Below are 27183 nucleotides of genomic sequence, written 5' to 3'. Positions count from 1 at the left end.
ATAGATAGACAGCCAGAGACTCTCTCCTCAGGTGGAGGTAGGTATTATGAGGGGGCATAGTTTGATAGTAAGTGGAGGTAGATATCAGGGAGATGTCAGAGGTAGGTTCTTTACTCAGTGGTAGTGGTGTGGAATGCATTGCTGGAGAGGGTAGTGGAGTCAGCCTCATTAGGGGCATTTAAGTGGCTATTAGATAAGCATATGGGTGATAGTATAAGGTAGCGGCAGAGGTTAGATAGACTTTAGGATTAGGGTAAAAGTTTGGCGCAACAGTGAGCCAAAGGGCCTGTTACTGTTCTATGGTCTAATTGTTTATCTGCACCTAGAATCCACTTGTAATCAATGTTCATCCTTCCAAAGTGGAGAAAGCAGGTCTGTGCTTCAATCTGAATCAAAAAGTAAATTGGAGAATTTTGCAAACTTCTTTAAAATCTTTAACTTTTGTGATGATTCTGGCAAAAACCAAAGCTTCATTTCCCATTTGCTACTCTAATCAGGTGTAACTTAGTTTGGGGGTTTGATCAGGATTGATTTGAAATGGAAGCAGTGAATGTTTCAGTATGGTGGTAGTAAATAAAACTAAACAATGCGTTTACCATGAGATAGCAGGAACTGCAGATGCTGGAGAATCTGAGATAACAAGGTGACCTCGACCACTGAGACCCTCCTTGAAACATCAGCTTTCCTGCTCCTCTGATGCTGCTTGGCCTGCTGTGTTCATCCAGCTCTACACCTTGCAAATGCATTTTCCATCGTATTACCAGACCATAGGACCGCACTCTCATTCGAGAGAGGCGACCGTTGGTAGTGGGGCCTGAGGGTCACTATACCTCAGGAGGGGGAAAGATGTTGAGAAGGAGAATCCTCCACAGAAACCGCGATCAGTGGAGGAATTGAACAAATGCTGTCGACATGGCTCTTCATTGCAATTCAGCCGCCCAGTAGTAGTGGAAGGGGGGTTTTCAGACTAGAGATCTGTGACTAGTAACATTCCACAAGGGTCAGTGCTGGGACTCCTGTTGTTTGTAATGTACACAAATGATTTGAAGGACAATGTGAATAGTGAGTTTGCAGATGGAGATAGTGAGGACAAGTGCCAGAGAATAGAGCAGGCTGTAGATAAACTGGAGACTTTAGTGGAGAAGTGGCAGATGGAGTTTAATCTAGACAAAGGCAAGATGATGCATTTTGGAATTTCTAATGGTACAGGGATGTATATAATAAATGGCAGAACCCTTAAAGTATCACAAAGAACGATCTAAGCATACAGGTCCACAATTCCCTGGAAGTAGCAACACAGTGGATAATGTGGTCAAGATAGTACATGACATGCTTGCCTTCATTGGTCAGAGTGTAGAAAATAAAACTTGGCAAGCCAGGTTGCAGCATTCGGAATATTGTGTACAGTTCTGTTTCAGCTGTTCTTTTTCCTTCTGCTCTCTCCACATTACCAGAGTCCAAGTCTAGAGCAGCAAATAGTAGCCCTGCAGCAATCCGTGGCTGTGAGCCCAGGAGCAGCACGAGGAAGAGCCCTGCGCCAGCAGATGGGGAAGCAGTCCCAGAGCACCGTGCAGGCGATGCAAGCTGGAGCAGGAGCCCGAAGCAGCCATCAAAGGGCTGTGTCTCCACAGCAACACAGGGTGACTTAAGGTGGCACCTTTAAACAGCACCCATTATAAAAACTTTTCACTGTACTCCTATACTTCTCTATCGTAGTACAAGTGACAATAAAGGAAATTCCAATATTATAATAGATTACACAGGTAAGAGCAGCTGTGGAAGGAAAAAATATATAGACAGCTGTCACACTGACATTCTTGGTAAGAGGTCAACAAAAGGTAGGAGGGCAGAGAGAGGGGTTCAGGCAGGGATTAATTGGAGATAGGTGAACTTATCTCTGGAGGAAGGTGAGGAAAATTCCCACACAAAGAAGTGGGCACAGGACAAAGATGAAGGGAAAAAAACGTTAAGCTTGCCTGTTTGTTACACAGAGGTGATTGCATCAAGAAAGCCTGCAGGATGGAATAAAGCACAATAAGTCTTTCTCAAGAGTTTTCTTTTTCAAATTCAGGCCTTATCACTGTTACAAGTTGGAGCAGACACAGAATTTAAACATAAAAAGGAGCTTCAAGTTCTTTAGCACCCTCTCTGGAAAAGGTCGGATTGTAATTTCAATTGGCCACAACAATCAATAGTATGCTAACATCAGCTATCAGAACACAATTTCTTTCACATATCGATTTGAATGTGTTTTCAATTCCACTAATCCACCTCATCCTGTTACATGTATTTGTTTGTATACTTTAATGCAGGATACTGGAATGATGTTAGTCTTTTAATGATGACCATAGTGAATATTTTGAAAAAATTAAAAAAACTTCCTAAGAACTAGGGGCAGAAGTAGGCCATCCGGTCCCTCGAGCCTGCCCTGCCATTTAATAAGATCGTGGCTGATCTTTTGAGACTCAGCTCCACTTACCTGCCTGCTCGCCATAACCCTTAATTCCTTTAAATGTTCAAAACTTTATATAGCCTTGCCGTAAAAACATTCAGCGAGGTAGCTTCAACCATTTCACTGGGCAGGGAATTCCACAGATTCACAACCCTTTGGGTGAAGAAGTTCCTCCCGACCGCAGTCCTACATCTGCTTCCCTTTATTTTGAGGCAATGCGTTCTAGTGCTAGTTTCACCTGCTAGCAGAAACAACCTCCCTGCCTCCACCTTACCTGTTCCCTTCATAATCTTGTGATTCTGTAAGATGTCCCCTCATTCTTCTGAATTCCAATGAGTATAATCCCAGTCTACTCAGTCTCTCCTCATAATCCAACCCTCTCAACTCTGGAATCAGCCGAGTGAATCTCCTCTGCACCCCCTCCAGTGCTAGTATATCTCAAGTAAGGAGACCAGGTCTGCACACACTCTCCAGGTGTGGCCTCACCAGGACCCTGTAAAGCTGCAGCATAGCCTCCCTGTTTTTAAACTCCATCCCTTGAGCAATGGCAGACAAAATTCCATTTGCCTTTTAAATTCACCTGCAATCTCACCTTCAGTGATTCATGCACAAGGATACCCAAGACCCTCTGCACAGCAGCATGCTGCAATTTTTCACCATTTAAAACAGTCCATTTTCCTGATATTCCTACCAAAATGGACGACCTCACACTGATCAACATTGTACTCCATCTGCCAGACCTTTGCCCACTCACAGACTATCTATATCCCCCTACAGACTTTCCGTGTCTTCTGCACACTTTGTTCTACTGCTCACCTTAGCGTCATCTGCAAATTTTGACACACCACACTTAGTCCCCAACTCCAAATCATCTCTGTAAGTTGTAAACAATTGAGGTCCCCAACACTGATCAGAGGCACACCACTAGCCACTGATCGCCAACCAGAAAAATACCCATTTACCCCGCTCTTTGCTTTCTACTAGTCAACCAATCCTCTATCCATGCCAATACATTACCTGTAATACCGTACAACTTTATCTTATGTAGCAGCCTTTGGTCTGGCACCTTATCAAATGCCTTCTGGGAATCCAGAAACACCACATCCACAGGTTCCCCATTGTACTCCATGCAAGTAATGTCCTCAAAGAATTCCACCAAATTAGTTAAACATTACCTACCCTTCATGAACCCATGCTGGGTGTTCCCAATGGGACCATTTATATCCAGATGTCTTGCTATTTCTTCCTTAATGATAGAGTCAAGCATTTTCCCCACTACCGAAGTTAAGCTAATGGTCTACAGTTACCTGCTTTTTGTCCACATCCTTTTTCAAACAGTGGCTGTTTTCTAATCTGTGGGAACCACCCCAGAGTCCAGTGAATTTTGGTAAACCATTACTAGTGCATAATTTCACAAATGGCTGGCTTATTTCTTCATATCTGTCTACTGTGTCAGGATCATATTGAATTTGATGGGTAGGGGTTTGGTGTTGTGGAAGACAGAGTTTGAATTTTTACTCTGTTATACTAACCTCGGGAGTGAAAAAGAGAAATGTATTCACCCCTCCACACTTTAGTGTAAAAAGATACAATGCTTGAATAAAATTATTCAAGATTTCTGATTATTTGACAGCAATTTTAATGTTCTGAGATGTGTGGTACTTAATATATTGATTTCACACAGCCCTTTCCACATCAGGATTGGGTAGGGTGACAATCATGTGTTCTGGAGGATTAAATATTTGCATGGTCTTCCCAATAGCTAGATCATAATCTGCATGATAGAAAAGATAGGCAATACAGGCTAGGTCAGTGTAAGGCAAAATGGCACAGAAGTTTCATTTGTATTTAAACAAAGCTCAGATGCTAGGTTCACATTACATGGATGAAGAAATAGCTGAATTAACTGAACATAAAAGGTAAAGGCCACAACAGCATCCATATGTTGTGGTAAATACTTGTGTTCTAGATATTTCCTGAACAAGTTGTTCAGAGATGCAATGACACACGTCTGCAGCAACTGGGATTTAAACCGACCTCCTGACAGAGGTAGGGATACTAGCACTGCTCCAGAACAGCCGCAATGTGTGTTCTAGAACAAGCTGCATCCTCAAAACCAAACTGTACTGGAACAAATACAACATTGACAGCCACCTAACAAGATGGAAAATTGCCCAGTTTGACTTAAAAAGCAAGTCAGACTCAACTATCACCCAATCAGTCAACTCTGAATTATCAGCAAAGCAATTGAAAGAGTGTTGTCAACAGTGCACAGGTAACACTTTCTCTGCAATATGCTGCTCAGCAGCCTCAGCTTTCTTTCCAGCTCTGGCCAGAACATTGACTAACAAGTCCCAATTCCAGATGTGAAGGGAGACTAGGCTTGACTAGCCAGCAAGCAAACTGATGTAAAATATTAACTGGGATATGGGGGAAAGCTCTGCACTGTTTGAACTCCCTCCAGCACAAAATTGGTTGCTGTTACTGGAATCTAATCAACTCAACTCCATGACAGTGCTGCAGACATTTCTCGTGGCAGTGCCCTAGGCAGCACAATTTTCAATGGATTAATTCCCTTCACCAAATCATACGTTCAGAAGTGAGTAAGCCTGCAGATGATTGCACCATATTCAGCACCCTTCACAATGAAACATTTTATACCCAATTGTAGCAATACTTGCTGCTTGCATTCTTCAAGTTATGTCCACTTGAAATTTGATGTTACCATCATTGAGAAGACCTGGTAGCAGACAGAGTACATGCTATTCCACTGTGCCTTGCACAGGAGAACTTAAAGCTTTGATGCTCAAGGTGAACTGGAAATGTCCCTACCTCTAATCCAGGAGGTCCAGACTCAAATTGTACTTGTTTCAAAGATCTGTTGTGACAGATCTAAAACTATTAGAAGTATCCATCACAGTTGTTGAATCTACTGAGGCAGCCAGTGAGGTTGTGGGAATGGAACTAAATAAGTTATCCAGACGCCTACGCTGATGCTTTGCAGGACATGGGTTCACATCCACTACATCAGTTGGTTGGGCATAAATTAATAAACCCCGAATTAAAAGCTAGTCCAGTGGTGACCATTCTCAACTTACATAAAAAAACATTAAAAAAATCCATGTGGTTCACTATCATTTAAAGGAGGAATTTGCTATCCTTACTTGGTTTGGTCTACATGACTCCAGACCTATAGCAAAATGGTTGGCTCTTAATCATCCTCAGTTCAAAAGCAATTTGGGATTGGCAACAAATGCTGGCCTTGCCTCTATCACCCGTATCCTGAGAAAGATGAAGAATGAACATTCTGGGGCTAACCACTGACCAGGAACTGGGTTTGACCAATTACAGGATTCTAGATGCTGGGAATTCTGTGCTAATTTGCATTTTGACTCTGCAAAGCTGACAACCATCTACAAAGCATATGCCTATTCCACTTGCCTGGATGAGTGCAAATCCAAAAATACTCTAGAAGCTCTCAGTGCACAAAACCTTTACTCACACAACTATTACACACTGATGTGTATCAGACCCACATCTGACACCTAAATCAGGTTTCAATCAACCTTTGACGTAAACAATAGAGACACTGGAAAGGGTGCACAGAGGATGAACAAGGATGATACCAGAAATGTTTGCAGATACACAAGCTGGGTCTCTTCTCAATAAAAAAAAAATGGAGGTGACCTAATGTCGGTCATTAAATTAACACAAAGTATCTTATCTGTTCTATCAACGTTTATTTTATGCAGAAAACCGTAAAGATCATCAATAGGAGATAGTCACCAATAGGAAATCTTGAGAAATTCTGTGCTCTGAAGAAAGGTCACTGCACCTGAAATGTTAACTCTGATTTCTTTCCACATATGCTGCCAGATGTGCTGAGATTTTCCAGCAATTTATTTCTTGTTCATTAGGGAATTCATCAGTAACCACTCATCTAAATGTGAGATCATGGAACTCATCACCACAGGGACTGGTTGATGTGGACAGCATAGGAAGAGTAGATACATTTAATAGAAAGCTAGACAAGCACGTGTGTGCGTGTGCATATGTGTGTGAGAGTGACAGCGCGAGCAAGAGACAGTGATAGATTTAGATCACGACAATTAAGCAGAGATTCAAGTGCAGCATTAATGGAATGCATGGGCTGCTTAGATTCACTGACCTGTGTTTTGGTGCTACAAATCCTGCATAATGCTGCATTTGCATAGTCTCTCCCTGGACTTAGCACTTCAAAATTAGAAGGGAGGAAATTAGACTCCACTCCTGGTTTTGGTACACCTGGATATTTGCAACACCAGCAGATAAAGTCAAGTGAGGTCATCGCAAAGTCTATTGGTTATGGTCTAATCTCACGATTGATTAACCACTTGAGTGAGGGACTCAGAGGGCTTCACTTCTCTCCAAAGAACTAACTCAAACAGGAAAAAAAAAAGAGAAAAACACCATTTTCCTCTGCAAAATACATGAAGACACTCAGTTATTGCTGTCTCCCCTATTACAATTCCCTCAGCAAACATCTGCAACATAAACTAATCCAATATTATATTTAACTAAGAGTCAACACAATCTATTTTTGAGTTAGCGACCTATCATTTCACAAAATAGGTGTCACTCTAGTTTAAAAAGGTAACGAATAAATAATACTAACATAGAAATACCATGAAAAATGAAACATACTGCCATAGTTTTATCATCTTGCATCAACCATTAGCCCAAACATCAAGTACAACATTAAGCACATTTTAGGCTGAATAGCAATATTTTTAAATTCTGGTCACCTATACATGCCAGAACTCAAATTCAGCCAGTGGCACAAACAACAAGGCAATTTAAATCAGAAATCATTTTGCACTTTGCAAATTACAAACTTTATACTGACAACATGGTTAGGTACAAGTTGATGTGGCTAATGATTTCTCCAAACCATAATTTAATTGGATCATAAATCAATGGAGGGCGAGTTGGACAGTCCCAAAATAATAAATGGACTCAAAAAATTGTAAGTTTAATTTCAACTACCTATATGTGGATTAAAAGTAAAACTACAGAATGCTTAAAAGACAAATACTGGATGTAAAGTAGTACTAGCTTCTTAATCTATTTCAAGCAGTTTAATATTTCCTCAAGTTAAATTAGCAATTTCAATATTCTAATTTCAAATGACTTTAATTCATCACATTTAGTATTTTTTGATTTACCAGCATAATATGGGTAAATATACAAGCCAACAATACGCTACTTTTTCAAGATTCAGTAACATAACAGTAAACATCTAGAAATATTTTATTGACAATTTTAGTAATTAGAAGTATTAAACTACAGTCTCCCGTGCAGGAGTGGACTGCTAATGAGATTTATTCAATTCTGTGTTGGTCATCACAAGGTTTACAAATGATCCCAAAGAACTGTACATAAAGGCTAAGCACCACTATATTAGGCAACAGCCCATCAGCGTAAACAAAGAACTGATTACATTGGTTACTTTGTATTTTCCCTTATGTTCAGCATGGGATAAAAATTAGGGTGAAAGCAATTTACAATACAAGTAGATTGTGGTCAATATATTAGGAACATAACCATTGCAGTATTGTCAAAGTTTAAAATTGGTTCAATTTGAAAAGCACTGACCAATCCAGAAAAGGCTGCTCATACACTGCCCGAAACATGCTTTTCATGTCCAACTGACACTGCATAACCAGTAATCCCAACATATACACATTTAAGTTTCTCATTTATTTCAAATGGGAAGCAGCCTTTCAAAAATGTTAAAACCATACTGCTTATAAAACTCCCAAGAAAGTTTAAGCAGAAACCATTAACTGAAGGGCAGAGAAAGAATGTGGCAAAGACAAAAAAATGGCAATGAAATGACAAGAAAACACATGTGGCTATTTGAAAACTACACAGCACATAGCAAAGCTTAAGAAAACTTAATTGTCAGTGGCTGAGAAAACACTGATTACCAACAGGCCAATCACAAGATACCTACTGTGATATGCCAATATTGGCAGCAGACAAAAGAACATGTTTCAGGTTGCAGAACTGCTAACTCTTCAGGGATACAGTCTACTGGATGTGAGTTTGCTCGCTGAGCTGGAAGGTTCGTTTTCAGACGTTTCATCACCATTCTAGGTAACAGTGAGCCTCCGACGAAGCGCTGGTGTTATGTCCCGCTTTCTATTTATCTGGTTCGGTTTCCTTGGGTTGGTGATGTCATTTCCTGTTCTTTTTCTCAGGGGATGGTAGATTGATTTGGAGCCAAAGAACAGGAAATGACATCACCAACCCAAGGAAACCTAACCAGATAAATAGAAAGCGGGACATAACACTAGCGCTTCGTCGGAGGCTCACTGTTACCTAGAATGGTGACGAAACGTCTGAAAACGAATCTTCCAGCTCAGCGAGCAAACTCCCATCCAGAACCTCAACTTGAGCTACAAATCTTCTCAAAACTCGCTAATACAGTCTATCTTTCTGAAATTAACTGAAAGATAGTTATCCCACAGGATTTTTGCTGGTGGCCCAAATTACGGTAAATTGCACATTTAAAGAAATTAGAACCACGTCACCCTAAATAAAAAAAAAGTAGCACTATTACATGCATTAGTAAATTTCCAATTTTCTCCTCAACAGCATAAAAACCAAGTCTGCATAACCAGCAAATATTGACCAAGAAATACTGGAGTTTACCACAAAAAAAAGTGTTCAGACACTGGCACCTATAATGCATTAATAATACAGCAAGTAGATATTAAAACAGCCAAGTCTGAAAAATGGTCTTCTGCCTCTGCAGTCGTTCAGTTACGCCTGTTTTCAAATAAGGCACAAGACAAAATTAATCCAACCTATAAAGGAAAGCAGTCTACACGGGTGTCTCATATCTCACTTTTTGCACAAATGTACAAATTAAGAAGTACATTATACACAAGAGAAAATTCCACTGTTGTACAAAAATTTGTTAATTCTAACTTTTATTCTTATACAATTTGCTGAGTTGAATCCATTGTTACTTTGATAATGAATTTTAACTATAATACAACCAAATGTAGTGAGTTGAGCACGCACATTTAAAATGAGACATTAAGTCACAGACATGATTTTATACAGGTTTTCAAAATTGTGTGTGTCAAGCAGGCAAGAAGAAAGGGTAATGAGAATTTTGTTTGTTTTAATAGGAAAGAACATTTTAGATAGAATGCATAAAGTGGATTTTCACAGAGCGCTCAGCTACAGCATTTCTTCAGTCCTGTTCCACCACCTGCAGTGCTGATATCTACATTTTCCCGGTCAGGTTCTTTTACGGGAGTCTGCAGAATAAAACAATCAAAGTTAAAGACTGCAAAAATTTATGAGGAACCGTTTAAGGAGTTATTTTGAACCATGTGGGTCATATTTACTTGAAACTCTGAACAAGACCATAAGCAATATCTCCCTCTCAAACTAGAGATAATTATAACAGAAAGAACTGCAGACGCTGTAAATCCAGGACAAAAACAGAAGTTGTTAGAAAAAGATCAGCAGGTCTGGCAGCATCTGTGAAGAAAAAAAAAAATCAGACTTCACATTTCAGTCCGTTGACCCTTCCTCAGGATGCTGTAAATTCTATTGTTTTAGTTTTCTGAAAACTATAGTAGATTTGAAAACCAACTTGATTTTAAGCGATATTCAGAAGATTACTGCAATCCTTTAATGTATTCCAGATTTTTCTAAACAAATTAATATATTTACAATTGTCACCAGACCCTGAAATGTTAACTGATTTTTCTTCACAGATGCTGCCAGACCTACTGAGCTTTTCCAGTAACTTCTGTTTTTGTTCCTGAGATAATTATAGCTCAAGATTGCAGTTTGTTTCATCTTAATTGACCTAGAGACCTTTGACAGTTCATCCAAGGTAGCAGCCATTTGGTTAGAAGTTCAGAAGAATTGGGCTTTATTTGGAAATTTGTCAACAATGCTGATCACCAGCTGAAGGATTCTCATGAAATCAGTAATAAAAGTGTACTTTTCCATAGCTTGAACCATTGTAAATTCTAATTTCCAAGCAGTATTCTTGAATGATCAAATCTGTTATTCTGATGATCTTGTTTCCTTCTCCCCAGGGCATAAAGTGAAAAAATTCTGCAATCTTCCTGCCAGTCAGTACAGATCAATCTGCAGATTGCAACCCAATCTTTAAAAAATAAAAATCACTGAAAATGTCTACAATAAAAAATAAAGAAAATTACAGCACAGGAACAGGCCCTTCAGCCCTCCAAGCCTGCGCCGATCGAGATCCGCTGTCTAACCTGTCATCTATTTTCTAAGGGTCTGTACCCATTTGCTCCCTTGGGTTGCAATGAGATGGGGGACAAAACTTTTAAAAAGTGCTTTTTTTGTGATTTCTGGCTTGGTAATAAAACTACACCTGACTATTGCCCTTTAAATCACTTTTTCATACAAAAACTGTTTTATTAACTGTTCTATTTCAATGGTTTAAGCAGCATATCATATTTGATTATGTAAACAAATTTGGCAGAACTGGCCATTGAGTGTAATTTGCAAAGTGGAAGCTGTAGCCTCATTAGTTCAAACAAATATAGAGCAGCAAAGAACTGTAGTAAATGTTGCACACAAATGGCTTCAACTGTAGTGTACGTTACAGAAACTAGTGTCCAGAATATGCCTTGTGTATTGCATTTGATTCTGGTGTTTAACTCAAAGTAACATTTAAACAATAGGTGCAGTGCAGAGAAAGATTGAACTGTACTGACTGCCGGCAGGAAGATTGCAGAATTTTTTTCACTTTATGCCCTGGGGAGAAGGAAACAAGATCATCAGAATAATAGATTTGATCATTCAAGAATACTGCTTGGAAATTAGGAGAATTTACAATGGTTCAAGCTAGGGAAAAGTACACTTATACTGATTTCATGAGAATCCTTCAGCTGGTGATCAGCATTGTTGACAAATTTCCAAATAAAGCCCAATTCTTCTGAACATTCTCACCAAATGGCTGCTAACTTGGAAGAATTGTCAAAGGTCTCTAGGTCAATTAAGATGAAAAACTGCAATCTTGAGCTATAATTATCTCAGGAACAAAAACAGAAGTTACTGGAAAAGCTCAGTAGGTCTGGCAGCATCTGAAGAAAAATCAGTACTGGATTGAACAAATTTCATTGTACAGTGTCAGTAAATTAACAAACTTAAAATTCCCATTATCACTGATTTCTTCCTGTATGTCTACAAACAAGCTTAATTTACACACAGTCTTCTCAATCTGTCATGCATTGGTGCAAGTGTCAGAAATTTATGCTCATTGTTTTTACTTGCAGGCACAGCCAATTCTGTAGGCTGGACCAACCTCCAGCGCAACGTTTCAAACCTGCACTAAAATCTGTAGAATATATATGCTTGGCACAACTTACAGTTAATACTCCCCAATTTTACATTGGTTTAACTGATTTATTCAAATATCAGTATAAACTAACAGATACACTCTTACAGTAGTATCATTATAGCCAATATATAACAATTCTAGAACTGTCAGGAATAGAAGCAATCAGAATATTAAATTGTTAAAAAGATTACGTGGACTATACAAGTACATTTCGAGCTTTTAAACGAAAGACACTTTGTTGAGCTAAGGAGCAGCACTGCTACACTGCAAAAATCAGGAAACCTGGATGAAGTCTCAGTTAAGGAAACATTCAGTGTACTTATATGGCTCAACTCGAAGATGGAAAAAGACAACTACGTTTTTGGACTCGGAGGGAATAAGGCCTGCATGAGAATTAATAGTCCACTGATCTCTCCCCTTTCCTTTACAACCGCCCTCAGCAAAGTGAAAGTGCTGAAAACCCACCAGAAGTCATCTTTACCACTAGCAGCATTCCTGAAGAGGATTTTCTTGAAATTTAGCTCACCTCTGAAGCAAAAAGAAAATTCAGGCACCCATACTGTTTTAAGACACCTCAGTGTCAGCAACTTGTGTTTAGAATTCTGAAATCAGAGCACCATTTGGGACAACTGTGACTTATCATTTTCTCTTATTTTGTTTAACTATTGCCTGACCCAAGTACTTCAAAGTTAACACTCTGCAGAGTTTTCAGTGAGTTTATATTAGTTTCTTAACAGGATAGTGATATATATGCAGAATCTGCATTGCTAATCATCTTTGAACATTTCTTGAGCAAGTGTGCTTAGTAATAAATCTATTACAGCAAACTTGATTTTAACTGGTACCTTATTCACCAAAATATTTGATAAACCAGCAAAAAAAATCTCAAACACTGCATTCCATCACAATGTCCGTGTATTTATGCGTAAATAGTGTAACAGTGATGTGTATACCCCACCGCATTACATTTCCATTATTTGAGTTTTAACACTGTTTAAAAACATCAACCCCTTCTAAAATCAGTGTTTTTTGAGGGATGCTGATGACTCGAAGCTTCACTTGGTTAGGGTTTACTGCAGTTATTTGTACCTTTTGAATATCTAGAATATTTGATCAACTGGCACACTCCTGGTCCCGTACGTGCTGGTTAATAAAACATTTGTTGTACTTGTTATTGCCAAAAGAAACCTGGCTGACCTGCTCTTAGTACTGAACTCAACTGTCTTAGAACCATACACTTGGTCATATCATCAATCTGTTTAAATTGAACATTTGCCGTGGCCGGTGGAAGAGTCAGGAGTAGAAAAGAAAGAGTGCATGATGGTGCAGTGGATGCCTCTGTCTCTGAGCCAGAAGATCCAAGGTCAAGTCCCATCTCCTCCAGAAGTGTGCAATAACACCCCTGAACAGGTTAATTAGAGAATATCTAATCTTCCATCACTGGTCGCAACCAAGTAAAAATGCAACTTGGATTTCCTGTGTTGTTACATGTTGAAACAAGCAGTCTGCATCTGGTTACAGATTACTTGTTCATTTTCATTTTTCATGTTGTTAGACAACATCTTTCAATTCTTAAATAACTGCTAATTTTCTAATCTGACAATTTGATTCAGTAAGTTTCAACGTTCTTTCAAGAGGTTGCTGAGGAATTTCAATCTGAACCTAACAGCCTATTAATTGCTCAAAACACAGATCAGCTCATCAATAGTTACCTTTCGAAGTATGTCTTCTGCTAATGTGAGGAATGCTTTCTCAATGTTGATATTAGCTTTTGCACTAGTCTCGAAAAACCTAATCCCATGTTCTCTGGCAATCTAGAATGAAACAAATTAGCCAAATCACACAGGATATTAAAGTGATGTGCAAAATGAACAAACCACGCAGTTGTTTTCATTGATGTTAGCCTTGAAATATTTCATTAGGCACTTACATTTGATACTCAGCAATTACGGCAGTCTTAGACATATGTGAAATAAGGTGTAACTGTGGTACAGATTCAGTTGATGTTATTAACAAGAGGTAAAGTTTAATTACACTGTTCAAATCTGATTATAGGGTTATTTTATCCCTGAAGTTAGACTCCACAAGCAAAACACCTGACAATGGTTTAGAAATACTTCAATCATAATCCCACAATGACTGGTCTGAGTGTTGGCCCTGTAATTTCATTAAAATAGTATGATGGACAGCGCTGGCTGGTTACTATTCCAATGAACATATTTGGAACATAATTTTAGTCATTCTATTACCATAACCCCATTTCAATTTCCAGATTTCTCTTTCTGTCCCAAGTAAGCAAGCTCATAAGCCTTAGGCCAAAAAGAACGCACAGGTGAGATATAAATCTATTATATATATGCTGAATAGTACCACACAGTATCCATGGGTCAAAGTGAAGCAATACACGTCCATGAACTACCACAGCTAGTATGAAAATTGAATTCATTCATGGGAACAGGATGTCGCTGGCGAGGCCAGCATTTATTGCTCATCCTGAATTACCCAGAGGGCAGTTTAAGAGTCACATTACAAAGGGTCTGGAGTCACATGTAAGCTAGACCAGGTAGGGATGCTAGTTTCCCCTCCCTAAAAGACATTAGTGAACCAGGTGGACTTTCCAATAATCGATGGATTCATGGTATCAGAGATAATGGGAACTGCAGATGCTGGAGAATTCCAAGATAATAAAATGTGAGGCTGGATGAACACAGCAGGCCAAGCAGCATCTCAGGAGCACAAAAGCTGACGTTTCGGGCCTGGACCCTTCATCAGATGAAGGGTCCAGGCCCGAAACGTCAGCTTTTGTGCTCCTGAGATGCTGCTTGGCCTGCTGTGTTCATCCAGCCTCACATTTTATTACAATGGATTCATGGTCGTTGTTAGACTCTTAATTTCAGGTTCATTTTTCATTAAATTCAATTTTCACCATCTACCAGGACAGGATTCAAAACCAAGTCCCTAAGATATTACAAGGGTCTCTTAGATTAATTGCATAACAGCTGTCCAGGTCTTGCAGCACATGTTAAAGTGACATGTGGCATGTTGAACATGGTGTAATCAGCATCCTCACTTCTGATCTTGTGATAGAGGAAAGGTCATTGATACTTGCAGCTGACAATGACTGGGACTAGGACACTATCCAGACAAACACCTGCAGCAGTGTCCTGGGACAAAGTTGACTGGCGTCCAACAACCTACTTCCTCTTCTTTCAGATAGTTGATGCCATTGGCATAAAAGCAACCCATCCACTGAGTTTTTATTAGCTTCATGCCAGCACAGGTAGACAGGTGAGGCAGCAAAAGTAAAACAAAATGTCTCACACTTGTTTTTTAAACAAAGTAATATTAACAAATAAAGCATCCATCCCACTCCTCTGTAACAGAGCAAGCAAAATGAACAGAATCCTGAAATTAATACCATTGCTAATAGTTTTGTGAGAATATTTACATAGTGTGTTTTAGGGCCAACAGTTTTTATAACTAATGGAGTAACTTAAGTATGATCATTTGTTCCAACGCAGAAAACACAGCAACCAACTTGCATACGGTACAACTTGACCAACAGCAACGAGACAGCAGATTGTATAAAAATTATGGTTAAGAAATAAATATTGGCCAGCACAGTAACAATGGTTCCCTTGGTCTTAAAACATCTAAATATGCTATTTTGAAATTTGCTAGAGATGACAGAAGGTACCTTGGTTTAACTCTGCAAAATAAAGACAAAAATTCAAACTCTGTACTTGTAATATTGAGGAGGTAACTGGCAAATTACAAGATCCTGAAAAGGATATAGGTTTCATATGCCCAATGGGTACCGCTGCAGCCAAATTGACTATATAAAGGCAGTAACTGCAGAGTGCATTGCTGGATTATGAATTAAAATAAAACAAAGCTTCATCCAGAATACTGATTGAAAGCAGTATTGTTATACCACCAAAAAACACACGAAATTGAAGCCAGGTTTAGTTCCCTGACAACACTTGCTGGGCTCATCAATGCTTATGTGCTCTGCATACATGATCCCTTACAGCTTGACTTGGGAAAGGGAGATAAGATGATGAAATCGCCAGAAGAAAATATAGAATAACATCCAAAATGCATGAACAAAAACATGGGCTGGGAAGAAACATAAGGGCTGCAAAAGGTCATAAAGGCCCTATTTGGACTGGACACCGTAAATTAAGCATAAACATAAGAAGCATAAGAAAACTTAAAATCAGAGAGATTGAAGGGGAAAAAAATATCAGCACACAATGAGGGGTGGAAAGGAAAGGAAATTTAAAAAGCACAATTCATTTGGGCTGCCTGCACTGAAATCTTTGAAATGGTATAAATTTTAAAGTAACAACTTGCAGCTACTTAAAATCACGAGAACAAAAAAAAGGTTTGAAAAGTAATTACTTCGAAATTGAAGTAATTGAAGACAACATTTGATCTATACCGAATGACTTCATAAATATCAGGGAAAATCAACTGAAGAGGAAGAGAGATCCAACCACAGAGTGCTTCTTTAGAAGCATTAAAGATTTAGCATTTACTGGCATTCAAGAACAGCTTCTTCCTTGTTCTTATTATTCTTCTGATTGGACCTCTCAAAATTAAAACCTAACTCTGATCTTGCTTTTGGTGCACCTCTTTGCAGACATAACATGGTATACTTCACTCGGTTCATTCACCCTATGTTCTTCGTATGTTATGGTCTGCCTGCACTGCATACGAAACATAACTTTTTACTGTACTTGGTGCATGTATAAATCAGTGGGCATATAAGGTTGTAGACACGCTCGCCAAGCCAATGGATTTGCTTGCAAATATTTTGTCACCCTGCTCAGTAACATTATCAGTGCACCTCCGGTGAAGCGTCTCTGTTCTGTTCTGCTTGTTATTTATATGCCTTGGTTTTTTGGGGTGTTTGGTATCACTTTCAGGTGACAATAAATCGAAATGAAGGATAGGTATTTTCAGATGAAAATTCTTGAAAAATGGAATCATTCTGGGATGTCTCACGTACTATCCATCACAAGGTTGAAAAACGACAGTTTTAGAGCAAATGTACACAGTTATTAAATACTACTCTCAACTAGAGGCAAGTCTGAGATGCATTACAAAGAAAGGAAGTAATCATGTGTCAAATATAAAGCATTACTTATTTTATCATTGATTCAAAAACAAAAACTTCAAACTGAAGAGAACACAGCAAATAGTAGAATCCCATAACACCATTCTTCCTAATATTTGCCTACTTTAAAGTCGGAGATTTGTGGTTCGGGTTGTGGATGAGGTTGTAGACGAGGTTGTAGACTTGCTCGCCGAGCTGATACGTTTGGTTGCAAACATTTTGTCACCCAAAAGTGACACCAAACACCCCAAAAAACCAAGGCATATAAATAACAAGCGGGACAGAACAGAGACGCTTCACCGGAGGTGCACTGATAATATCACTGAGCAGGGTGACAAAATACTTGCAAGCAAATCCATTGGCTTGGCTAGCATGTCTACAACCTTATATGCCCACTGACTATACATGCACCAAGACATGTCAAGCATTCTCCTCAATCAGAAACACTTACAGTTTGATCTTAGGTAAAGTCAAGGGTCACGGGTTTAAGGTCCCAAAGGGCTCATGGTTTCAATGCAAGATGAGCAACTGAAAAGAATGATGAAAGTACAGCTATTGTTGCCTTGTAGGGAAACAGTAAACAATGTGCATACTCAAAGTTCTGAGAAACAGCAACACTAAAAAAAAGGTACTTTAGGTTCTGTTACTTAAGCAATTAAACTTTAGCTAGGACACTGTCTCCATTTTTTTTTACAAGTGTCATACATCTTTTGTGCCTGGCTAAGGGGTGAAATGGGGCCTTGAATTAACACTTCATTGAAAGTACAGAACCTCAGAGCACCATTTTCTCAGAATGGCAATGAAGTATCAGACTCCATTAAGTAGTATTAAGTCTATGAAGGAGGTCATGACACAACCTTCCTAGTCAAAAGAAAGTGTTAATACAGAACCAAAACCAACATTCCACAAAGAAATACAGAAGCAGATGATAATGTGAGGCTGGATGAACACAGCAGGCCAAGCAGCATCTCAGGAGCACAAAAGCTGACGTTTCGGGCCTAGACCCTTCATCAGATGAAGGGTCTGATGAAGGGTCTAGGCCCGAAACGTCAGCTTTTGTGCTCCTGAGATGCCGCTTGGCCTGCTGTGTTCATCCAGCCTCACATTTTATTATCTTGGATTCTCCAGCATCTGCAGTTCCTATTATCTCAGAAGCAGATGACACTGGATTTGACCATGTTAGATTCTGGAGATCTGTCTGCAGCCCTCAGGTCTTGCCATTCTCCCTTTTATCAAGGAATGGTTGTTGCAAAAGTCCATTGAGAACACAATAATCATTAATATTTTAAAACAAAAGCCTGCACAAGCAATTACCTGCTCTCCTTTTGATTTCTGCACCACTCGCTTGTCTTCCATATCACATTTGTTGCCTAGCAACATCCTCTCTACATCTTCATTTGCATGCTGAAAAATAGGTTTTGGTTGTCAGTTTACGATTATTGAACCATCCCTGTTATGCTTCCAAATTCCCAAAACCCCATGTGGAAAAGAACTGTTAGTGTTGCTAGAAGAGATTTTAAATTACCACTTTCTTCTCGATCAGAACAACAAATGAAACAAAGCAACTACAGTCACTGAATCGTACAGTATGGAAATACACCCTTTGGTCCAACTCGCCCATGTCAACCAGGTTTCCTAAACTGAATTAATCCCATTTGCTTGCATGCGTTAGTTTTCAAAATGGTACTTGGATCCATTCGCACAACGAACCTTTTGTAAACAATCTTTGCATCTCTGCTTGAGTACATTTGTCATAAACTAATTCTTATTCACACAGAAACAGAAGATAGGAGTAGGCCACTGAACGCCTCAAAACAGTTGATCTTCGAGCTCAATACTCTCATCCTGTTCTCCCTTCAGATCCCTTGATGCTTCAAGCCATAAGAGTTAAATCAACCTCCTCCTTGAAACCACAATGATTTGGTCTCAACCACTTTCTGTAGTAGAGAATTCCATAGGCTCGTCACCATCTGGATGAAGAAATTTCTCCACACCTCAGTCCTAAAAGGTTTATTCTTTAAACTAACCCCATGGAACATCCTTCCTATATCTAACTTATCTGTCTTGTTAGAATGGTTTATTGGTTAAATAAACTTGGCAATTTTTTTTTCCCTGATACGAAACCAAACACAGCTTCATATCTGTATAACTGACAATATCACTGCCCTTTTCGTAATTCAAGTTTTGTTAACGGCCAATGGAGGACTAAAACCAGGAAAGAAATTACTCCACCTCTCCAAACTCAATCCTCGAGATAGCTAACACGGCACCTGTGTGACATGGTTGTTACTTGCCACTTATGAGCTCTAGTTTCAATACTCTTGTCTGTACAGCTGCCAACAGAACAGAACACTTCTGCCCATCTGACTAATGAAAATATACTGACAAAGTTAAAAATGGTCAATCCTTTACGGCGCTACTGAACTACCCTGCAATCATGCCCTCCAGTTAAGAAGATCAGTCTCCAACAACTGCCATCCTTCTTTGTGATACATACAAGTCCAGCGATTAGAGAGCATCAAGAACAGTTCACTGCACCTAGCAACTCCCGCTGAATTTGAGTTCACTCTACGTCCTTTTGCCAAGTGTAGTCACCCATATTTCTGGAATTCAGTTCCTTTCCTGCTATCGCACCATTTTTGATCAGAAGTTTAAAACCTTTGCAACCCTCTGTTAGAGATAAGAACTACCAATGTTGGAGTCTGAGATAACACAGTATGGAGCTGGAGGAACACAGCAGGCCAGGCAGCAGAGGAGCAGGAAAGCTGACATTTCGGGTCAGAAGGGTCCCAACCTGAAATGCCAGTTTTCCTGCTCCTGGTTCCGGTCATTTCCTGGTATTTCTGTCCCCAAGAAGAGTGCAGGGTTATAAACAATGGCAACCTGGAGTGCCCTGACATCCTGAAAAACAGATAATCTTGGATCAGTTTCCAGGACAAGGTTAAATTATGTTCCATAAAGGAAACAGGTGAGTTGATACATAATCGCACTTTATGCTGCTTTGGTCGTATCGCCCCGATGACAAATTAGCTACAGATTAAGAATATTTTACCTATAATTTATTGAGAAACTGCTCTTTATTCTTGTCTGGCCTGCTGTGTTCCTCCAGCTCTGCACTCTGTAATCTTCTGTTGTTAACTTTACCAATTCCATTCTTCCTAACATGCTAATATTTCATTCAAATTCTACAATTTTTCCCACAAACAGCCAAGCAAGCTACTGATCTTGAATACAATCAAAATAACTTGTGGTGTGAAAGGACACAAACATCAAATTTTGGAACCACAAGCACGATAAGCGAATATGGTCAAGAGTTGCTTCTTTTTTCTTTGTTATTCATTCACGGGATGAGGGAGTCGCTGGCTAGGTAGCATTTGTTGCCAAGAGGGCAGTTCAGAGTCAACCACATTGCTGTGGGTCTGGAGTCACATGTAGGCCAGGCTAGGTAATAATGGCAGTTTCCTTCACTACAGGACATCAAACGTAGAACAGTACAGCACAGTACAGGCCCTTCGGCCCACAATGTCGTGCCGTGGAATAATCCTAATCCAAAACTAAAATAACCTAACCTACATTCCCCTCAATTCACTGCTGTCCATGTGCATGTCCAGCAGTCGCTTAAATGTCACTAATGACTCCGCTTCCACGACTACCACTGGTAAACCATTCCATGCACTCACAACTCTCTGGGTGAAGAACCTCCTTCTGACGTCTCCTCTATACCGTCCTAACACCTTAAAACTATGACCCCTCATGGTAGTCAATCCTGCCCTGGGAAAAGTCTCTGGCTATCGACTCTATCAATGCCTCTCATTACCTTGTACACCTCGATCAGGTCACCTCTCTTCCTCCTTCTGTCCTGAGAGAAGAGTCCGAGCTCAGTCAACCTGTCCTCGTAAGACAAGCCCTCCGGTCCAGGCAGCAACCTGGTAAACCTCCTTTGCACCCTCTCCAAAGCCTCCACATCTTTCCTATAATAGGGCGACCAGAACTGGACACAATATTCCAAGTGTGGTCTCACCAGGGTTTTGTAGAGCTGCAGCATAACCTCGCGGCTCTTAAACTCGATCCCCCTGTTAATGAAACCCAAAACACCATATGCTTTCTTAACCTTATCCATCTGGGTGTCAACTTTGAGGGAGCTACGCACTTGAACACCAAGATCCCGCTGTTCCTCCACAGTGCCGAGAATCCTGCCTTTAATCCTATTAATGAAACGGATGAGTTTTTCTTGACAAACGACAATGGATTCATGGTCACCATTAGATTCTTAATTCCAGATTCTTATTGTATTCAAACTCCACTATCTGCCATGGCAGGATTCGAACCAGAGTCCCCAGAACATTTGGGTCTCCGGATTAACAGTCCGGCGATGATACCACTAGGCCATCGCCTCCCCTCAGTAAGTCACTGCAGCTGAGGCAAAAAAATGAAAATGTTTTAAATATCTGGATGCTGAGAGAGGTTGAGAAAGCAGAATAAAGATCAGTTTCTCAATAAATTATAGAGAAAATATTCTTAATCTGTAATTAATTTGTCATCGGGGGATACAACCAAAGCAGCATGAAGTGCGATTATGCATCGACTCAACTGTTTCCTTTATGGAACACATTCTAATCATGTCCTGGAAACTGACCCAAGATTATCTGTTTTTCAGGACGTTGGGGCACTCCAGGTTGCCATTGTTTATAACCCTGCACTCTTTTTGGGGGGGCAGAAATACCAGGAAATGACCAGAAACATTTGGCTTATTGTAATTTGTTGCAGGTTTATGAACATCTGAGGCAAATCATACTTTAAGAAAAATGCAGATGGATGGAATTACAAAACATTTCCAAAACCACCCACAAAAATCAAATTCCCAAGTTTGATTTCATTAATGATTTGACCCTAAATACTGAGGTAAAGCAATTTTGTTTCCAGAAGAGTCAATAAAAATTGCATGGTGCACGATATTAACGTTTCAACACCTACTTGACAGCATATTGTGAAGGTTAATTTAAAACCCTAAGCGTCTGTGCTGCACATTTATAAGCAATTAACAAACTAATTGAGATACCCAATCTTATACTTCTTGAATGTGTCAAAAGCCAGAGAAACCATGGGTTTTAATTGCTAATTTTGGAAGTACAACTTAATTAACATAGCATTAGGCAGTCATATACAAATAGCAAGTGACAAAGAACAGGCATCATACATAAGAGAATTGCCCACACTTAGAACCTTAAATAAGGCACAAAACATTATTACAGTAGCTTTTGCTTGTATTAAGCCATGATAAGTGGAAATGTAAGCAGAACAGAAGGATGATTTGAGACAATAAGGACTGCAGATTCTTGAAACCAGAATCTATAGGTTAGAAGCTGCAAAAGACAGTATCCGAGGACCAGGTAAGTCAACATTTCGGACCAAACCTCTGTCAGGCGTTGCCAATAAACTAAAATCATTGTTAGAATTATCACAAAAGATGCTTAAGAAATGCTTAGTCCTGAATGGGGCGAGTGCTTTATCAAGTTCTCAAGTTTCTACCAGAATGCATCCCTGAAATACGAAAATCTGTTGAGCAAATTATGATTTAGTACCAATTAGTTCAAACAACTGCTTTGGCAATTTGGATTTTTATAGCACCTTTAAGGCTGTGGAGGTATCACAGCAGCTGAAACATATTTGCTGAGGTGGAACTAAATTTATGTAAACAAATTACATTTTCCAGCTGCCTCTTTAAATTTGTGCATTTTGGAAATTTATTATTTGCACCTAAAATGGTGTCAAGCTTCCAAACTCTATTATCCTTCCTAAAAAATGGTGCTGATAGTGGTAAATTAAACTGCAAACATAACCAAACCACGACTTTGTTTTTATATCCATTACTTCAATATGGCCTCTGGAGTTTTTATTATTGGTTAAAGTTGTATTGGCTATGTTGGAATGCGCCAATTATGTAAGCACATGAATTAGTTTGTGGAGCTAGCAACAACTCAATCACGAAATCAACTTTGTATGACAAATTCAAAACATTGCAGAAACTCTCAAACCTTAAAATAACTCCGCACACAAAACCACCCATGACAAAAGAACCTCCTTCACAAAATAATATTTGTAATAAAATTACAACAGTAGTCTTACCTCATCTATGTTCCTCAGCCATTTACTGATGTTTTCAAAGCTTTTAGCATTTGTGATGTCATAGACTAGCATGATTCCCATTGCTCCCCTATAGTAGGAAGTGGTGATGGTGTGAAATCGTTCCTGTCCTGCTGTGTCCCTTCAAAATGGGTAAAATCAACTATCAGACCTTTTTAAAAAGAAAACTGCATGCACATTTACTCAATGTAACCCACGATAACGTATCTTTTAGAAAATTAAAAGGATCACATCAACACTGGCTTAAAACTATAACATTTTGAAATAAGTCTAACTTTTGCCTGTACTTTAAAGTCATGTAGTTGCAATTAAAGTCTAAGCTAAAATTCCTTGAGTCAGTAGCTCAGCCAAACATTTAACCACGTCAGGAAAAGGGGCCTGGTCCCCAAGCAAATTGCTCAAGTTTACATGGCAAATGTCATACATGAAACGGTGGCACAATTATCCATTGACAGCAATGTTTGACCAAGTACGGACAGTAGACTGGAGCAGCACAGTACTAAAAAACACTAATCCAGATTCCTAAATTACAAAACTGATGCAATTATTTTATTACTTTGCAAATGCCAACGAGTGCATTTACAAAATGTGACACTATATTGGCATTTTAATACTGAACGAAAAGACATTTGTTATTGCATGTTATGACATTTCTGACCTTCTGTTTCCTTTTTTATAGCATACAATTGAACTTCCATATACATATGTACCAAATACACATTAAAAATTATTACAACTGTTTATTTATGAAGCGAAGGGGCAATCCTGAGCAGTTTAACCAGGTCATCCATTTTGGTAGGAATAAAACAGGAAAATCGACGATGTTTTAAATGGTGAAAAATTGCAGCTTGCTGCTGTGTAGAGGGACTTAGGTATCCTTGTACATGAAATCACTAAAAGTAGGACTGCAGGTAATTAAAAAGGCAAATGGAATTTTGTCTGCCATCGCTCGAGGGATGGAGTTTAAAAACAGGGAGGCTATGCTGCAGCTGTATAGGGTCCTAATGAGGCCAGAAGTACCGTGTGCAGTTTTGGTCTCCTTACTTAAGAAGAGATATACTAGCACTGGAGGGGGTGCAGAGGAGATTCACTCGGTTGATTCCAGAGTTGAGGGGGTTGGATTATGAGGTGAGACTGAGTAGACTGGGATTATACTCATTGGAATTCAGAAGAATGAGGGGAGATCTTACAGAAACACAAGATTATGAAGGGAATAGATAAGGTGGAGGCAGGGAAGTTGTTTCCGCCAGCAGGTGAAACTAGGACTAGAAGGCATCGCCTCAAAATAAAGGGAAGCAGATGTAGGACTGAGGTCGGGAGGAACTTCTTCACCCAAAGGGTTGCGAATCTGTGGAATTTCCTGCCCAGTGAAACGGTTGAAGCTACCTTGCTGAATATTTTTAAGGCAAGGTTAGATAAAGTTTTGAACAGTATAGGAATTAACGGTCATCATGAGTGGGCAGGTAAGTGCAGCTGAATCTCAAAAAGATCAGCCACGATCTTATTAAATAGCAGGGCAGGATCGAGGGGCCAGATGGCCTACTCCTGCTCCTAGTTCTTATATTATTTGGATATTAGTGTTTATGGTTTACTAGAACTGATAAACGAACAAGTACAACAGGAAAGGAAAAATTCTATAATATTCACCAAAAATAAAACGAATACGATGAATAATGAATAAATATCACTGAGATAGACCAAGGAGTTAATTAAAATTGTTATTTGTTTATACTCCACAAACAAATTAGATAACTGATCCAAAAGAAGTCAGGTTGAAAACTGCACAGCCAAAATATTAGTCACTCAATTTCTAAAAAGATAAATGTTTCAAAAAGTCACACTTAACTGTACATTGTGTGGAAGTAGTCATAAAGAGTTGTATAGTGCAGAAACAGACTCTTCAGTCCAACTCATCCATGCTAACCAAATATCCTAAATTAATCTAGCCTTATTTGCCAGCATTTGGCCCATCTCCCTCCAAACCCTTCCTATTCATGTACACATCCAGATGCCTTTTAAATGTTGTAACTGTACTATCCTCCACAAGTCCCTCTGGCAGCTAATTCCACATATGCAACACCCTTTGTGTTAAAACCTTGCTCCTTGACAAAAAAAAATGACAAAAAACAATGCAATCAGCACAAATCTTTGTGGCTAACTGATGGTCACAGGCCTCCAGTCCAAAAACCAATCCTCCACCATCATCCGGTTTCCTAACTTCAAGCCAATTTTGTATTCAAATGGCTAGCCCTCCCTGGATTCCATGTGATCTAACTTTGCTAATTAGTCTATTGTGCTGAACATGGTCACACACCTTGTTGACCATTTGAACAACACCCACTGCTCTGCCTTCAACACAGTGTGAAGCTGGAGGAACACAGAAGGGCAGGCAAAGGAGCAAGAAAGTTGACGTTTCCGGTCGGGTCCTTCTTCAGAAATGGGGAGGGGGAAGGGAGCTCCGAAATAACTAGTGAGAGGAGGGGTAGGGCTGGGGAAAGGTAGATGGGATGGTAATAGGCGAGTGCAGGATAAGGAGCAGTGGGGGACTGATCAGTGAAGTGGGACGACCAGATAGGTGGGAGAAGGCAGTCATCAATGTAGCAGAAGAGGAGGTGGGGGATAGTGCCAGTGTAGCTACGGAAGAGGGACTGTTCCACTTATCCTACGAAGTGGCAGGCATAGCTTGGGCCCATGCAGGTTCCCATGGTCACCCCCATAGTCTGTACGAAGTGGAAGGAGTTAAAGGAGAAGTTAAGGGTCAGGACAAGTTCAGTTAAGCAGATGAGGGTGCCAATGGAAGGGGACTGGTTGGACCTGTGGGCAAGAAAGAAGCGAAGAGCTTTTAGACCATCTGCATTGGGAATGCAAGTGTACGGGGAATGCAAGTGTACAGGGATTGGAGTCCAATCTTTTTTGTCACCTCTTCAAACAAAAACAAAATCAAGCAAGTTAGGGAGGCCCAATTTCCCACGCACAAAGCCACGCTGACTATCCCTAACCAGACCTTACCTTTCCAATATCCTGTCCCTCAGAATCCCCTCCAACAATTTACCCACAACTAATGACAGACTGACTGATCTATACCTCTCTAGTTTTTCCCCTTACCACTTTTCTATTTTTAAAACTAATAGAATTATGATCACTGGATCCAAAGTGCTCCCTCAGTGACATCTCAATCACTTGCCCTGCCTTAATCTCCAAGAGAAAGTTAAGTTTTGCTCCTTCTCTGGTAGGTTCATTCACATACTGAATAAGAAAACTTGCTTTTACACATTTAAATTTCTCTCCATCCAAGCAGTTAACAATATGGCAGTCCTACGCATGCTCGGAAAGTTAAAATCCTCTCATTACATTTTATCATTCCTCCAGATATCAATGATCTCCTTACAAATTTGCTTTGCAATTTCCCACCCATTATTGGGGGGCTTATAGAGCTTTAATGTTACCGGGGCTCTTAGCAGAAAAAGGGAGTGATCTGATTATTACTCAAGAGGAAGCTGGATGTGTTCTCAGGGAGCAAGGAATACAAAGTATATGTGGGAGATTTAGAGGAGACTTGCACAAAGCATAATCACCAAAGACTATAGAATCACAGAATCCTTAGAGTGTGGAAACAGGTCTTCGGCTCATCAAGTGCACATTGGCCCTCATAGCATCCCACAGATTCATTCCTCCTTAAGCCACCTAACCTACACATCCCTGAACACTACGGGCAATTTAGCATGGCCAATCCACCTCAAATGCACATCTCTGGGTTATGCGAGGAAAGCGGAGCATGCAAAGGAAACTCACGCAGACACAGGGAGAATGTGCAGACTCCACACAGATGGTCACCCAAAGGTGGAACTGAACCCGGGTCCCGGTTGCTGAGAGACAGCAGTGCTAACCATTGAGCCACCATGCCTCCTAATGACCAATTTGTGTACGAGAGAATTGTACATAATGAATATTACTATCAAATTTGATTGAGCACTATAATAACAGACCTTAAATACTGACATAGTTGGGAAACTGATTAACAGAATGAGAACAATGCTTGAAAACATAAGAGGTAAAAGTACTCTATAAATCAGCAGGGAG

The 27183-nt window shown here is 39.7% G+C and overlaps 1 protein-coding gene across 2 annotated transcripts in view; it reads right to left on the bottom strand.

Annotated features, from left to right (window-relative positions):
• Window positions 1–8686: 8686 nt before the first annotated feature.
• Window positions 8687–27183, bottom strand: part of rab10 (RAB10, member RAS oncogene family) — a 50249-nt gene continuing 31752 nt past the window's right edge. The window contains exons 3-6 of one of the 2 annotated variants that reach the window (XM_048531695.2): window positions 23086–23224; window positions 18274–18363; window positions 13550–13651; window positions 8693–9765 (exon numbers count right to left, since the gene is read on the bottom strand). In XM_048531695.2, coding sequence (XP_048387652.1) covers window positions 9682–9765; window positions 13550–13651; window positions 18274–18363; window positions 23086–23224 — 415 coding nt within the window. In that variant the 3' untranslated portion in view covers window positions 8693–9681. Of the gene's footprint in view, window positions 9766–13549; window positions 13652–18273; window positions 18364–23085; window positions 23225–27183 lie in introns of both variants that reach the window. The other variant, XM_048531696.2, reaches the window with a different exon arrangement.

Source organism: Stegostoma tigrinum, chromosome 4 (genome assembly GCF_030684315.1).
Source record: "Stegostoma tigrinum isolate sSteTig4 chromosome 4, sSteTig4.hap1, whole genome shotgun sequence".
Classification (NCBI taxonomy): Eukaryota; Metazoa; Chordata; class Chondrichthyes; order Orectolobiformes; family Stegostomatidae; genus Stegostoma; species Stegostoma tigrinum.
This window is presented reverse-complemented; position numbering and strand designations above follow the sequence as displayed.